Raw genomic sequence first — 16027 nt, 5'->3', positions numbered from 1 at the left:
ATTCACAATCAGCAGAACCACCACACGAAATACTCGTCTCGAAACAGCTGAGCTGTAATACGTTAGCTCTTTTATAAGGCACAAGCATGCAGCCTGGAGGCGAAAGGTGCCCATTTTTCCCTGTTAAGGGAAGACAGACAGAAGGATTGTTTTTCTCAGCCATTTCCGAAGTGGCACGACCAGGCACCGCACCAGCCCTCCAGCAAAACAGGGACAGGAAACATATGGCGCGACCAAAATACACCGCAACTTCTCCGCTGCATTTTCCATCCCATTAACGACTACTGATTAAAGGCAGGGAAGCGAATGAGATCTTGCGGGACCCGCACCTGCTGTCCCAAGCTGCTTCGCCCAGCGACAGCAAAGCGGCGACGAGGGAAACTTTGCAACCCTTTGGCTGAAGGCACGGGGGGCCACCCGGGTCGCCCCCAGCCCAGGGCTAGGGGTGGCTAAACCCGAGAGGAAGAGAGGAGAGGCGCCCCCCGCACCGCCACCCCACTCCCCCGTCTCCTGCCAGCCCCTCCTCGGCCCCGCACCGCCCCGGCCCCGCTCCCCGCGCCTGCATGGCCCCGGGGGGCACTTTGCAAGCGATGCCCCCCCATCACCCCGGGGGGCGGCGGCCCTGCCTCTCCCCGGAGCGCTGCTCTCTGCAGCCGGGGATGGGGGGGCTCCTGCAGGGCCTGCCGGCGGGGGGGGGGGGAGGGAGACGGGACGGGATGGACACGGCGAGGGGGGAGCCAGACGGCTGGGGAGGTCCCGGGAGTACCGGGGGGGGAGCACCCGGGCAAGGAGGGATTTAGGCAGCCCGGCGAGGAGGGACCGGGCGGCCGGGGGGGGGGGGAGCGGGGCGTGTGGCGGGGCGCAGCCGCCCCGGGAGGCGGGGATGCTCCGGGCAGCCCGCCGCCCCCCGCACTTACTCCCGTGCTGCGGTCCAAGGTGCCGCCCGTGGCCGCCGTGAGTTTGGTGGTGTTGAGCCCCACGAGGGAGGGCAGCGTCTGCGACATCCAGTTGGTGATCATGGCCATGGTGCTGAGGACGACTCCAATCTTGAGTAAAGGCACAGACATGTCTGCGGGGGGGGGCGCCAGGCACCCTTCATTCTGCACCGGCGCCGGGCTCCATGCCGCTGGGGACGGGCTGCGCCAGCCGCCCGGCCGCCGCCGCCGCTCGCCGCCGGCCCATCGTCCGCCGCCGCCCCGCCGCGGCCCTGCCCGGCGCTGGCGATGGTGCTGCCGGTGCCTGTGCCGGTGTCGCCGGAGCCGGAGCGGGGCTGCCTACCTGCGCCCGCCGCCGCCGGGCGCGCCCCAGCCGGAGCGGAGCGGAACGGAACGAGCGGCTGCAGGAGGTGGGACGGGACCGGGGCGGGAGGGCGGGAGGGAGGGGCGGGGAGGCGTGAGCGCCCAGCCAGCCGGAGCGACTGCGGAGGGCGGGTGGGAGGCAGGGGGGAGAGAGGGAGAAGGAGGGGAGAAGGGAATTGGGGAGGGGAGGGGAGGGGGGAGAGGAGGGGAGGAGAGATTTGGGGGAGGGAAAGAAATTTTTCTGGCGGGGGGCGGATTTGGGGAAGGGGGAGCGGAGGGAAGGAGAGGAGAAAAGATTTGGGGAAGGGGGAAAGAACTGGGGCGAGGGGGAAAGATTTGGGGAGAGGGGAAAAGGACTTGGGGAGAGGCGGAAAGGCTTGGGGAAGGGAGCGAAAGGTTTGGGGAGAGGGGAAAAGATTTGGGAAGGGGGGAGGAAACTGGGGAAAGGGAAAAAAGATTCGGGGAGGTGGAAAAATTTGGTGGGGTGGGGAAAAGATTCGGGGAGAGCGGAAAAGATTTGGGGAGGGAGGAGAAGAGCGTCGGCGAGGGGCGGCGTGGGGCCGGGGGGGCGGCTCCCCCGCTGCGGCGCGGCCCCGCTGCGGCGCGGCACTGCGGCGCCCCCTGCCGGCTGCCGGCGGCGCCGCCGGCCCGGGCGCGGCGCGGTGCGGTGCGGGGCCGGGGCCGGGGCCGGGGCCGGGGCCGGGGCCGGGGCCGGGGCCGGTGGGTGGGCGGGCGGGCGGGCGCACAGCCGCAGGGGACGCGGCGAAGAAGCGCCGTGCCGGAGACGCGGCTTCTCCAGGGGACAGAGGGGAGCTGCTGCCAGCGAGGGCAGTCGGGAGCAGCGTTCCCTGCTGTGGTGCACGCAGGGGCTGCACCACTCCCGCGCAAACCCACGAGGTGTGGGACCCAGGCGGGGCACCTGGCGGCCCCCAAGCCTGTGGTCTTCCCGGGCTGTGGGCCACCAGAGGATCCCCCACATCCCTGCTTGCTCCCTCACCACACTCTGCGACCTCCATCAGCACGAAGGACCCAATACACTTGAGCTAAATCAAAATGCCCTGGCAATTCTGCCTGCCCTCGACTTGGCAGCCCTGCTCTTGCCCCATTCCCAGCAGGCAGGGCTGCATGGACAGGAGAGGTGGGACAGCGTCAGACACTGCCAGAGCATTCCACCCAGAGTTCGAAGAAAACTCTTGGCTTTCTGCGGCTGGTGTGGCTCTGAGGCAAACCCTGCCGAGGAACCCCATGGGCTGTTACACTGCAAAGAGCACACAGCCTATCTGTACGGGCCCGGCGTATAGTCTGCAGCGAGACGGAGCTTGTTCACGACTCAGGTTTCCTGAAGGCGTTTGCAGAACTGTCCTGGTGACTTCAGAACCAAAATCTCCAACCAACAGAGATCTGCAGTTCCTTGCACGTCCTTCCCTAAGCAAACCTTTAAACACCCTAAATTGTGCAAAGCAAATTATGAAATTAATCCCCTGTCCCTCGCCAGAGGATAGACATGACACCCCTCGTTCCACTGGTATAGCACTGGCCTCAGCATGTTGGAGCAGCCACCACGGCCCTGCTCCAGGAGACTGTCCCATGGCCCCACCACCCCCAGCCTGGCTGGCCCCCAGGACCCACCACATCCCCGCTGGAGTCTGATCAGCCCAGCCCCAAACCTGCCACCTCCAGAGCCGCTCTTCCGATGGCATGGTTCCTTGGGGTCGTGGGTCTCACGGCCCCCTCCCCAGGAGCTGGCTGGGATACAGCTGCAAAGGCACTGAGGGGTGCCCCAAGGCCTTGACCCACCAGTACTGCCTTGCCCTACAGCATCCAGGCCGGTGCGCGGAGCAAGTCCCAAGTGGGGAAGCAGGGAGCTGTGCCCTGAAATGCAATCGCTGCCAAGCTGGCCTGTCCCACCTTAACGGGACCTTGCCCCTAGCTGGGGACCTGGCCCTTGGCGTGGGATCATCCCAGCACACACCAGCACTGCTGGTTTGGGCGAAGGGAGCAGGGAGCAGCGACAGCCAAGTGGAGCTGTTTCTGCGGAGAGTGCTGTGGAGTTTCTGTAAAGCACTGAAATGAAAGCACATTTAGCAAGTCCACCAGGTGGAGAAAAAGAGATGAGTTAGAGTACAAGCACTGATGCCAGGTCGGATCCTGTCCCTCCGACAACGCGGCAGCAGAATCAGATGCCGGCAGCTGGGAGGCAGCAGCTGGTGCATGTCACAGGCTGCAGCAGCTGAAATGCCATTCCCTTCCCTCGCTTCCCAGCACCCTCAGACCGTGTCACCCCTGCCCTTTCCTCCTGCTCAGGCCAGACGAGCTCTGATCCGGGTAAGTCAGCCAGCTGACGGGTCAACCTGCTGCTGAAATCAGTAAGAAAACACTCCTGCCCTCTGAATCACTGTCCTGCTTAGGGCTCCCAAAGCAGCTAAACTACTTCCACCCCGTGAAATCGGCTTCACCCAGCCCAGGCATCCTTTCCGTGGCAAAACTGCCCTCAGATGGTGCAGCGTTGTGCCTGAGGAGGTCAGCACCACGGAGGTGTTTCAGGCTGTGGTTGTAGGAACAGGTTCGTTTCAGGCTGTGGAACAGGTTCATTAGGCAAAAGCCTCGGATGGCTTTCATCTTTTAGAATCAATCGCAGCTCCCCGTTCTGTTCTAGTTCAGACTGTTCTGCTCTAACAGGTGCTTACGCTGTGCTCAGCACTGTAGCAGCCGAGACCCTGATTGCTTATCTGATTTCATACCATATAAAACACTTGAGTGCTAGACTTAAATCATCTTAATGTTCATTCTGAAAATGAGTTTGTAAGTAAAGTTTATCCCTCATATTTGTCTACTCCAAACACATACAGAGGCAATTAGACCTACGGATACTTTATTATTTAAAATGGTATTCAGTGGGGTAACAAGCACTCCTCTGCCTTGCTCTGGATTCCACCTGGACTAAAGAAAGACTCATTTCCTACCAGTGCATGCAGGTGATTTCATCCGTATGCCCTTCAGGTGCTTTGCAACGATTAAAGCTTCTGCAGACGGGGACAGCGAGGCACAGAGAGAGGAGCAGCAGCCACAAGTCCCTGCTAAGGAGGGGGCCCATTACCGGCAGTCTTTTCCCAGTGGCCGGCGCAGAGGGTCCATGCAGGGGGGGGGGGGGGCGTGCTCCAGCAGCAGCAGCAGCAGAGCTGCTCCGCTTCCCTGGAGCAAAACCCTTCATGTCAGCTGAAAGAGGGCCTGTGCATGTAATAACAGGGGAGAGAGAAATCCAGGTGACGGACTTTCTTTCTCTTGCTTCCGGTGTTTATGAAATAGCCAAAAGCAGCGTTTTTTTGGGGAGTCTTTTCTTTGCTGGTAAGATAAAGGGAGTTAAGGTAGGGACATCAAGAGATCGGCTGTTCTTCCATACCTTTTCAGAAAGTTCAGTGGCTTAATGCATTAACGACCTGCGCCAGGAGCAGGATGGCCCTGAGCCCATAGGGTATAACCCGTGCTGGCAGAGAGCCACGGCCTTTCCCCAACACCGTCGGGCTGCCTGTGGCACGGCCGTGCAAGCTGAGCCCCACGTCAGCTGGTCCGAAGCGGAGACCTGACAGAAAAGAGCCTCCCAGAAATGCCACTGTTTCCCTTTTTTAGGGGCGAAGGGTTATTCAGAGGTTAGAGGCGGTGGTCACTGCTGTGCAATGAGATGCTGCCGGTCACCTCGTGCTGTGCTAGGTCGTGGGTATCAAGCAGGAAAATGACCTCTGTCATCTCAGTGCCTGAAGTAGGTGACGTGCAAACATGGAAATCTCTTCGCTACCCTAATGATTTCCCTGCTTTTAGAAGCCCAGCATGGCAACAAAATGAAACATAGACAGCAAAAAACCAGTAGGGACAGGAACTTGATGTGGGAGACCTGACATTGCCCTTTACTCATGCTAGAGCAAATCAGAAGACACGCTAGGGAAATCAAGAAGGAGGAGACTCAGATGACTCTTCGGCCTGAGAGCATTCACTGATGGGCCCTTCCAGAGCAAAGCAGGATCTGTCCTCAAAAAAGCAACTTGCCATTGTAACATCTGCAGAAACCTGTTCAGTACCAGTTTTGCTGAGCTGGTTGAGTTCACCTTTCTCCTGATCACTTTGGGTTTTTTTGCCCAGGGCATTGCCTTGAATAAAAACCTCATGATGTTACCGAGTTTTTTCTCATCCTGACGCGCTCGCTACAGCCGCCCTCCCCACAAGAGCAGGGGGATGCAGAGCTGCCCTCTCGGCGCCTCTCCTGCTGTAAGCAGAGAGTCAACAGCAGGAAAAGATGAACTGTTAGGGAACAAAAGATCCTATTTGCATGCATATATTGTGAGCAGAGAAAGAGGAGGAATGATAGATAAAAGCAAAGAACAGGGTCTTCCAAAATAGCTGCTTAGTGGAAAATTCCGCTGCTGGGAAGTGATAATGCAAAATGTGACTGTCTGCCTAAAGGAGCCCTACAAGGGTCAAGGTTTGCAAACAGGCCAACACCTCTGTGCGTGTGCATGCGAGTGTGTGTGTGTGCAGGACACGGCGGTCATTGTCTCCCTCTCCTGGCTGGTTCAGAGAAGAGGTGCTGAAGTTTCTGTTGCTCCCAAGCTTATGTGGAGATGGTGTCCACAGACCACAGTCAGAGAACTCCTATTTAATGCCTGGTGAGAGGATGGGATCTGCTTTAAAATACAAGCACCCATATTTTAACAGCCTCAAATCTTGCTGGTGCTCCAAGCTGGCTCAGTAAATGCAGGAGGCACCTCAGCTAACACCCAACATCTCCAGTGAGGAGCTGGTTGCTCAATGGAGGGCAGTGCCCCAGGCACCTTCCCAGGGCTGGCAGCTCCTGTCCTGGGAGCGCAGGGCTCTCAGGCCTGTGCTGGGATTGCTCTGTGGTGCATGGGACAGCCCATACTCCAGCTCTTTCTGACCCCTCCTCTCTGCACTGGAGACCTGTGAGATATGCCATGCTCTCTGGCCAGGGGCTGCAGGAAAGGTTTTGTCCTTTCCGGAAGGACCTTGCTCCGTAACTTCAGGGATCCTCCTTAGATACTTGGACTAAGTGACTTTTCTCCAAAGCTGCCTCCCGTAGCTGATGGATGGGCTCTGAACCGGCCTCTGGAGGACTCTCTGCCTCCACTGACTCTTTGCATCCCTCCCGGAGTCCTGACTGATGCCGGGCTGCCAGAGTCCCTGCTGCTGCCCCACTACCGGGTGCTGCTGCACTTGCAAAGGAGTGTGGACTGCGTGGAGACAGGCGAGCTGCAGGGTGGAAAGGACCATCTCCGTCACACACGGATGGGAGAGCACCCCGAGAACCACTGCGAGGTGCTGCACCCCCTGGCACTGCACAGCACGTCCGGCAGCTGAAGGCTGTGGGGATGCCGAGCAGCTCTGCGTGGGGGTCCCTGCAGTGGGGCTCAAGGCTGAGGGTAAGGAGCTGCCGGTACAGCCCAGCCTTACCTGCTCAGCAGGCTCTGGCCAGGGCTCCAAGCCCACCCCAGCACTGTGCTGGGTGGTCACTGTGCCCCTCTGCTTTCTGCCTGGCACCACGGGGTTACAGGGGGCAGAGCCCTGGACTCTGCTCCTGAGTGAATGACGATGTTTCTTATCCCTCTCTCGACTCAGGAAACGTTCACCTTCTTCCCTTGCACTCCCCGTTGCCTGAGCTTGTGGCAGGAGGTATCCGAAATCCCTCCGCGCCAGCCTGTGGGCAGTGGGAGAGCTGTGAACAGCGCCAGGCAGAAGAGGCACCCCAGCTACCCTGGGACGCAGCATGGGCAAGTTCATCCTCATTAGGGAACATACACTTTGTACCCCCATCGCCTCTGGAGTGTGGGACAATCTTCTGTTGCATTTGCCGTGGGGCATCTCTCCCTCAGCAGGTCACGACTGCCACAGCAATAAATGGTACCAGGTTTCCCTGATTTTGGGTCTGACTTCCAAATGTCCTTGCTTTTTTGCCTGTTTTTTGTCACTATCTGTGCTACCATCACTCACACAAGCCTCAGTCCTGGAGCTGGACCCTGTCACCTCGGCACCGTACCAACGCAGAGCAAGCTCTTCCCCTCCCGTCACAGGGAGGGTATGGATGGACAGACAAGGAAAGCGGTGGAAGGAAAGAAAATGGCAATTAAAGACCCCAAAGTGCTTTGGAAACAGTGACCACGATGCTGCAGATCACTGCCAGCTCCTGGTGGGACTTTGGGTGAAACTGCCTGTGCCTGGTGCTGAGCTTGGCTCCAGGAGCAGCCACGTTTTGGGATCAGGCAGCCCAACGTGCTCTGGAAAGTTAACCCCCAGCTATGGACACTGGGACAATTCCTTCCGCACACAAAACGCTCTGCAACCTTTCCTTTTGTTATCTGCACAGTGAGCAGAAACACTGCAGCAGGAAGGACATGCTCCTTGCGTTACACTGGAACAGAATAATCCCCTTTGCAGGTCTTCACTTCGCTAAATCTGTGTTTAGCTAAAGCTGCTCTTGACATTAAACTCATGCTCTAACAGCGAATGCCAATACATGTCAGAGCCTCGGGGCTAGATCAGGGCCCATTAAAGTCAGCGCAGGTTTCGCGGGCGCATCAGTGGGTTCCTGTTACTCGGATGTTTTGGTTAGGGATGATGATTTTTTTTGGCACATTTCCCTGGGTCAGTTGCACGCCTCCAGTCAGAAAGTGCCTTTACACTGAAAACTTGTCGTGCATGTGGCTTGCTAGAAAACACGGCATTGCTCCAGGGTTGCTCGCTGCTGCGCGCTCTTGGACCGAGGGCTGACACATGCTATTGCCCCGCTGTTGTCTTTCCAGGAGATCTTTTGCATTTTGGCTGGTTTTGAATGCTGCCTCCCAGCTGGGATGGGGAGGGGGGCTGGGAGCCAGGACCTGGGTCCTGAACAGGGAGAAAGCTTCCCAGGGCCAAAACCCAGGCCAAAGCTGGCCCAGAGGCTGGGACCGGGACTCCTGGGCTCAGCTCCGGGAGGGCAGTGGCAAGCAATGGCTACAGTCTACAAAAGAAGGAAAATCAGGATTTTGAGATGCTCTTCCCCCACAAGTGGGATTTGCTGGTGCTAAGACATCTCAGGCTCTGTGCCTCAGTTTCCCCAAGTGCATCTTCCCCTTTTTTGGGGACTGCTTGACTGACTCAACCTCTCAGGTATCCCCTGCCCGCCCGGGTCTCCCGAAGAGCCCGGCTGAGGCACCCACAGGCAACAAACCCCAGCGGGACACTCCTTGGGTGTGTCCCTGCCTTGCTCCTTTTTGTTCATAGCTTCATCGCAGCAGAGCAAAGCCAACACTTATCACTCATAACTCGAGAATTAGCTTCTTCCACTGTCAACGCAGTCTACAGCCTTCGTCTAATTCACTCGGATAGTAATTAGTTTTGTATTACTTTATGCAGTGATGCTAATACTGATTACAAGGACTGATAACCTGAGTAATAAATACGACCGAGGGCTGAAAATTACCTTTCTTTTTTATTGGTTGAAGCTGAAGTTAGTGAAATGAGACACAAATTGGTTTATGAGATGAGGCAGCTGCCTCCTGTTAAAAGCTGCAGATTTGCAGCTTAATCCTACTAGTTTCCATGTGTCTCCCTGACAGGGGAGGGAAGAGCCCGGCCACCAAACTGGGCACTGGGAAGTCCCCCACGGATGGAGGGGAGCCAGCATGGCCGGGCTGGGTGCTGCCGGGGCAGAGGGGCACTGGCAGCTTTGGGGAGGGCAGCATGCATCCCTGGCAGCTCTCCCCCTTCCCCTGAAAATAGCCCCAAGAGGGACCTGATATGTTTTTAGGAAAATCAATGGCAAAATTGTTTGGGATTTTTTTCCTTGCAGAAGCCCTAAATGTTTAATAGCTGCCTGCTTCAGGAAGGTATTTCTTCCTGTGTGGTTTCACTGATTACCGGGTAAGTGGATGTCAGAGCACCGGCTGCCTCGCTCTGCGCCTGCGAAACTTTGAGGAATGCAAAGAGGTTTTCACTGGTAATATTCCAGCAGCTCGCCAGCAAGCACGAGGAATGACAAAGGGACAGGTTGGACAGACAGACAGACAAGCAGATGGCATCCTGAACCCCCTCTGCCGATACTCCTGGCTTTACTACAGCAGCCCAAATCCTCTGTCCTTTTGGTAGCACTATCTTTCTGCACGTGACAAGCAGATCCTTAGAGAGCATAAGCTGGCTCTGCTCCTCCATGGCCACCAGGACAAGCTGCCCTCACTGAGAAGAAAAGGAGAGAAAGCCCCATGCTTTGCCCGTGAAGCCCTCTGCCCAGAGCTGTGTGCACAGCCAGAGCGAGGGTGCTGCACCCCAGGGTGCCCAGAGCAGCAGCTTTGTCCCCCCAGCGCAGCACCCGTACCCAGCCACTGCACCCTGAAGCCAGCCCGTTCGACTCAGCCGAGATATTTGTCATTTCAGGTTTTGATCACTGACCTGTGGACAGCCAAGGCAAGGCGCAAAACAAATTAGGAGACCTTTGGCAGCTAGAAGAAATCCCAGAGCCTTGTGCAGGTCTTGCTCTGGGGCCAGGGCTCCTGCCGCCCCCCTGGGGGCACGCAGGGGATCGAGGGGCAGGCAGGGGCTTCTGCAAAGAACTGGGATGTTGGGGGGGCATGTAGGGGCAGCCCTCCCCTTGTTTCACACAGGTAAAACTACCATCCACCTTAGGCAGGTCTCAAAGCCCCTACCAACCCTGGGGGTGCAGCCCGCAGCGTGTGCATCACCCGTGTGCTCCCAGCCAGGCACGGGCATCCTTCCTCCCACCCAGGGGGACCATCAGAGGATGCTGCAGTACCAATACCTTGAAGAAAACTCCCTCTCTTCCATGAGAAGAGCTTTCCCAGCACCCAGCTCAAAGGACAGCCATGTGCTCACCCCCTCCAGCCCCATTTAACAGCCGTCCATCTCCCCATTTCTTCCTTTCTTGTGCGCTGGCCTGCCAGTGTCAATGCAGGGAGGGAGAGGAGGGGACAGCCGTAGCTTCTACATTGTCAAGGAAAGCTGCCTAAATCAGCAACCTCTCTCCCCTGAACCTGAAGGGGATGGGAGAGACTCCACACATGCGATGGAGATATGAATCCAGCACTGAATTAAACGTGGAAGACACTGAGCTGGGCGGTGCCTGGGCTGAAAGGCATATTTGGGGATTGCATCTGGCAGCTGTGCTACAGAAATGAGATGCTAAAACTCTGAAAGGGCTCTGCAGTGCCAAGCGAGTCAGCAGGCACGCTGGCGGGAGAGCTCTGCATGGCCGGCGCGCAGAGCCTGGCAGGACTCAGCTACCTGCAGGCAGCAAAGCCCAGGTAGACACTGCAAACCAGAAACCAGCCCCAGCCGAAGGCAGCTCAGCAAAGCCAGGGCTTTAGCAGGGGCTTCCAACCTCCCGCCAGCGGGCAGGGATGGGCTGAGAGGTAACTCTGCCAAAGTCAGCCAGCACCGCTCAGCCCCACAGTTCAGAGCAGATTTGATTCCCCATCCCCACCCCGATTTAAAGTTGGGCGAAAAGTTGGAGTGCCGCATTTGCAAAAAAAGAAAACAAGGAAAGGAAAAAGTAGCCAAGCACAGCAGCATCCTTGGCACAAGAGGTGATAACTCGGCGTCCTTGAGAAAACCCAGCAATGCAGAGCGATGGGGGCTGACAAGGCCGATAAGGGACGGTGGCAGCCCCTGGGGAGGGGGTTACAACGCAGGTCCTCAGGCCATAGTCCATTCCCTGGGGCTGGGCAGGAGGGGAGGCTGGAGGGACAGCGGGGCAAGGGGCAGCCCCACCACACTGCTTTCCCATGATGCTGCCATAGCCCCGGGCTGGCCGTGTCCTCGGCCGGGCCGGGTGCGTAGTGAGGAGCCCCTTTTTGCTGATTCCTGAGCAATGCTGGCGGTCGCTGGCTGCTTTGTCCAGCGCGGCGCATGCGCTCTCCCCATGCATCCTCTCGCACACAATGGGCTTCCACTGGGCACTCACTTGCAGCTCTGGTTCCTTCCCACCCCTCCTCATCCAACACAGCTGTTGGATTTCTTTGCTTCCCCCCCCAAATTACTACCTTCTCATCCCTTCTCTGGAGGGCTCCATGCAATTAAGGCAGCTCTTCAGCCATTTCTTCCTGGGGGCAGCAGAAATACTCTGAGGGCGCAAAGCCAAAAGGCTTCAGCTACTGAAACTTCAGCAATAGGGCAGTGACAGGAGGGAACATTGTCAGCAGGAGAAAGGAAAAAAAATAATCTACATAAAGCACCCAGGATGAGAGCCCAGCTGCTAATTGCTCCTACACTAAGAAGCCTCCATTCGCCTCCTATTTATAGCTTCTTTTTCTTTCTTTTTTGCTTCCAGGCAGCATCACAATTAACCCCACAATCTAGAGCATCCTCTTGCAATTACTTTTCTTCCTTTCCTCAGTGACCGGGGGAAAAAACAAAAGACAACCTCCCTGCCTGCCTCTCCCCAATTCTCTTAAAGAAGTCAAATGGAGTTTTATTTCCACTTGCAAGACATGGCTTTTTGTGTGCCTCCTTTCCGCCCCCCAGCCCCACTACTCAGTCCCGGGGCCGGGACAGTGAAGGCAAGCATTAAAATACAGTAAAAAAAAAAAAAGGCGGCGGGGGGAGAGGGAGATAAATAAGATGCTCCTCTCTCCCACAAGCCCGTCACAGATGGAAACATCAAGGGACATTTAAATGTCACCTAAAATCAGCAAAGCTACCCCCACATGAGGAGCTGGTGTGGAGGGGGCGGGGGGGGGGGGGGGGGGGTGACGAGGAGGGACCGCCACCGCGCACTCACGTCGCGTCCCTTGCGGGGACCCGGGACAGGCAGCCCCGAACTTCGCAGAGCCCGAGCCCTGCGGTGCCGGCCGGGGCCAGCCGAGCCCGGCGGCGGGGGTCCCGCTGCCCCCCGCCCCAGCCCCGCACGGCAACTTTCCCCGCAATTGGGGCGGGCAGGTCGGGGTCCCCCCACACCCCCCGGGGGTGGGGGCACGCCAAGGCAGCTCCCTTCTCTCCCCCGGCTCTGGGGTCCGGTCTCCTGAGCCCCCCGACCTGCTCGCCCCCCCCCTCCGCCGCGCTCCTCCCCCCCCCCCCCCCCCCCAGCCCGGAGGGTCCACCTGCACTGCGGGCTGAGCAAAGGGGGGGACCCGGGGAGGGGGGGCACGAAAGTGCAGCTTCCTAGTCCAGTTTTCTTTTGTGCTCTCGAGGTTTAATAGAAAATGGCGTTGGGGAGAAAGGGAGAGAAGGGGGGGGTGGTGGTGGTGAGAAAAGCAAGAGAGAAACCTACTTGAGTGAGTTCTGTGCCCATCAGGATGAGAAAGCAGAGGGTCAGGAGCTTGCTTGCCGGTTGCATGTCTCGCACCCAGTTCTAGGCACCTTGCATACAGATCACCTCCCGGGCGAGTCTCCCCGTGCCGATCACCGAGCGCCTCGCTGCCTCCTCAGTCCCTTATTGTTATTATTATTTTAATTAAAAAAAAAAAAAAAGACAACAAAATGCAATTTAAAAAAAAAAAAAAGAATCAGAACGATTCTCCGGGCTGCTTTCAGCACCCCCGGGAAGCAATGCAAGAAATCTGCTTAGCAGAGCCTTCACTTTGCATATTTATTGGGATCCCAGTTTCTCTCCTCTGCTCTCGGTGCCGGCTCTCTGGCAATTTTTTTTTTTTTTTTTTTTTTTTTTTAATGGCTCCCCTGATCGACAGACATTTGCGAGGAGAAATTCAGCGGAGCACGAAATGATTATCTCTGCTATTGCCAAAAGTTTGCCTTGAAAAGGGGGGGAGGGGGGGGGGTGTGATAGGGAGAGGACAGGGATTAAAAAAAAAAAAAAAGAAAGGAATTGGTAGGGCTGGCTGCTAGCAGGGGATGGCTGTGGAACAGGATGTGACATCAACTAAGGCGGGGGAAATTTAACTAAACACGGCGAAGGGAGAGGGGGAAAGGCAGCCTCGGGAGCGGCGGTGCGGGGCGAGCCGGGCCGATGCTGCGGCGGCACCGCGGGGAGCCAGAGCTGGGGCTGGGGCTTGAGCAGGGGGGGTGGGGGGGTGTTAACCCCCTCCCTCCCTGTCACCCGGGAGCCCAAGGACCTGCTCAGCTGCCCCCGGACTCCGGGGGTGCCTGGGGCGGGTGTGTGTGTGCAGAGGGATCTCATCCCCACTAAGTACCAACCCCCAAGCAAAGATGCCTTCCCAAACCGAGCCATCCAGGAGGGCTCTGGGTAACATCCACTGTAAGGCTCAGATCCAAATTAATTTAAGGCAGTAGGAGCAAGGTGACAACCCTCCTGCTCTGCAGGGCATCCTCCCTTGCATCCGCTCCCAGCACCCTGCCAGGGTGCACCAGGGGCTTGGCCAGGGGGGCTGCAGGCAGTGCCCACCCCACGCTGCTCTGGCTGTGTCCTTCCCCTCCCCAAGGTCCCTGGGGACTGTTTACCCCTCATTTCTCTCACACTCACACACACACACACTCCTTGAATGCTTTCCAAACCACAGTTTTCCCAGGACCTCATAAATACTATTAAGTCTCTTAGTATCTGGCAATGCAGGTGAATGGCATCATCCCCCTTTTCCAGAGGTGAGAAATGTAATGCAGATCTTCTTCTCTTAATGATTGTTGAATGTTTTAATAGAAATCACTTGCCACAGGCCTGTGGCAGAGACCCCACAAGAGGATTTTCCCCCTTGATTGCTCATTGCAAAGGGTTTCTTCTTCTGGAGTCCTCTGGTACTGGTTGTTACTGGAGCAGGAGGTGGGCGCTCTGTAGCGATGAGCTGACGCAGGGCCTTTTCCAAGTCCCGGGATCACAGAGCACAGCGTTCAGCAGAAACCAGGAAATTTGCAGCACGGTGACCCCAGGCTGAGGCTCGGTGGGGACAAACAGCTGAGAACAAACTGGAAGAAGACTTCTGCGTGTTGCCATCAGCAAATGTCCAAGGGAAGGTTGCCCCAGACCTCCTAAGAGTGGGTTTCAGCAGCACCCCGCAGCTTCAGGCAGCTCTTCTCTAGGAAGGTAATCAACACAGTAGTTTAAAGAGAGCTTAGAAAAAGGCAGTCCAGAGAGCAGCTGTGGGAAAGCTGGCATGTCTGACTATCCCAGACAGATCTATCTTTAATATACTTCCCTCAGCACCTCCCATTAAGGTCAATACTTTATAGCCCATAAAAGCTGAGGACCTTTAAAAAGCATTGAGCTCCCCTTGACTTTATCAAGAGCAGCGCAGTAAGGCCAAAAGCATCAGTGGTACGGCAGGGTTTGAACACATCCTCCCCTGGTGCCTTAGAAGTTTGGTGTTTTTTTACCACGGGCATCACCTTCTCCCTGGCAGGGATCGCAGTGGGATGACCCTGCCTGTGAATTGGTTCTCACCAAAAATCAGCGGAGGGAAGGGGGACTAGTGAGTTACACGTGGCTGTATTTCTCTGCTGGGTGCACTGTTTAAAGTGCCTTCAAAAACCACCTGAGCAGCTTCCTATTAACCCTGTGACACAAGGCAGCAGGTCGGTGATGCAGCTCAGGATGCACCATCTGAGGGCTCAGGTGCAGCTGGAGCTCACAGGGCTTAAAATAGACTCGAGAGGTGCAGAAGACTAGCAATGAGAGTTTCTTTCACACAAAAATTTTCAGTGATGAGATCGGCTTCACCTTAAGTTGCTGGGACCATGGAGGGTGACTTCAGTTTGGGTGTCTTAGACCTCAGAACAGAAGAACCCCCCCCTTGTTTTCCACAGCGGTGCCAGATAAGGCTCTGAAATGGCACCTTTTCCAAGTCAGCAACAGCACGTCCCCAAAGGGGAATCTCTTTTGTCCCCCTCCTTTGCTTTTATACAGATCTAGCTTCATTGACCTTCATGGTAATAGTCACGGCTTGCACCTGGGTAAATGACACAAGCATCAGCTCTGCAATTTGTTTTAATTTATTCCTCTTTTGAAGTCTTTCTTAATTAACATCAAGAACCTTGTTATTGAACTTGAGCTCCAGGCTCCAGAGTGTGCGGCCCTGTATGGTCCTTCCTCCGGGAAAGAGTCCCACAGAGCTCCACTCCCAGGACGTAAATCACAGAAACCAAGAGAAATCAAAGGAAAAAATTGCCCGGTGTGACGCAGCAGAGGAGCCTGGGAACACAACCCAGATCTTTTGATTCCCACAGTGTCTTACCCAGACTTTGAAAAATACCTCCAGAAATTTGGAAAGTGTTCAAGGTCTGGAGAACCAGCCCATGGAGCGCGACTAAAGAGGCTCCAGCTCTTTCACCAGCAAAAGGGAGGGCTGAGAGGAGGCTGCCTGGGGGAAGGTTTCTGTACATGAAGGCTCTTTTATCTGATAAAAAAAGTCAAAGCAAGAGCCCACAGTTTGGAGTAGAAATAGGACCTGTTATTTTCCTCAGGGGAGGATAATCAGACTGTGAAATAATTCAGCTGAAGGCATAGTGCCCTCTCCATTGCTTGACATAGTTAAATCAGAGCCAAGAGCCTTTCTGAAAGATGCATCCCGGCTCCTCCAGAGGAGGATGCAGGCAAGATGCAATTACAGGCAAGATGCCTTCAATGAAACTCTGCTGTGTGATGCAGGAGAGGAGATCAAAACACTTCTGGTTTCTCATCTTGATTTATAAGATGCGATTTAGACCAGCGCTCTGCTCTCTAGACCGTGCTGCCCTCCAGAGCAGCCCACTGCCGGGATGCAGACTTGCCTTCAGTGCAAAAGCACCACGCAGGCAGGGGACGGCAGGGGATGGCAGGGGACGGCAGG

General features: G+C 56.5%; 1 protein-coding gene across 2 annotated transcripts in view; it reads right to left on the bottom strand.

Annotated features, from left to right (window-relative positions):
• Positions 1 to 13045, bottom strand: part of OLFM1 (olfactomedin 1) — a 34842-nt gene extending 21797 nt beyond the window's left edge. Inside the window, exon 1 of one of the 2 annotated variants that reach the window (XM_076355814.1) lies at positions 12562 to 13045. In XM_076355814.1, coding sequence (XP_076211929.1) covers positions 12562 to 12627 — 66 coding nt within the window. In that variant the 5' untranslated portion in view covers positions 12628 to 13045. Of the gene's footprint in view, positions 1 to 917; positions 1180 to 12561 lie in introns of those variants that run through there. The other variant, XM_076355813.1, reaches the window with a different exon arrangement.
• Between the last annotated feature and the right edge of the window lie 2982 nt (positions 13046 to 16027).

The sequence above is a fragment of the Aptenodytes patagonicus genome, chromosome 18, assembly GCF_965638725.1.
Source record: "Aptenodytes patagonicus chromosome 18, bAptPat1.pri.cur, whole genome shotgun sequence".
Lineage (NCBI taxonomy): Eukaryota > Metazoa > Chordata > Aves > Sphenisciformes > Spheniscidae > Aptenodytes > Aptenodytes patagonicus.
This window is presented reverse-complemented; position numbering and strand designations above follow the sequence as displayed.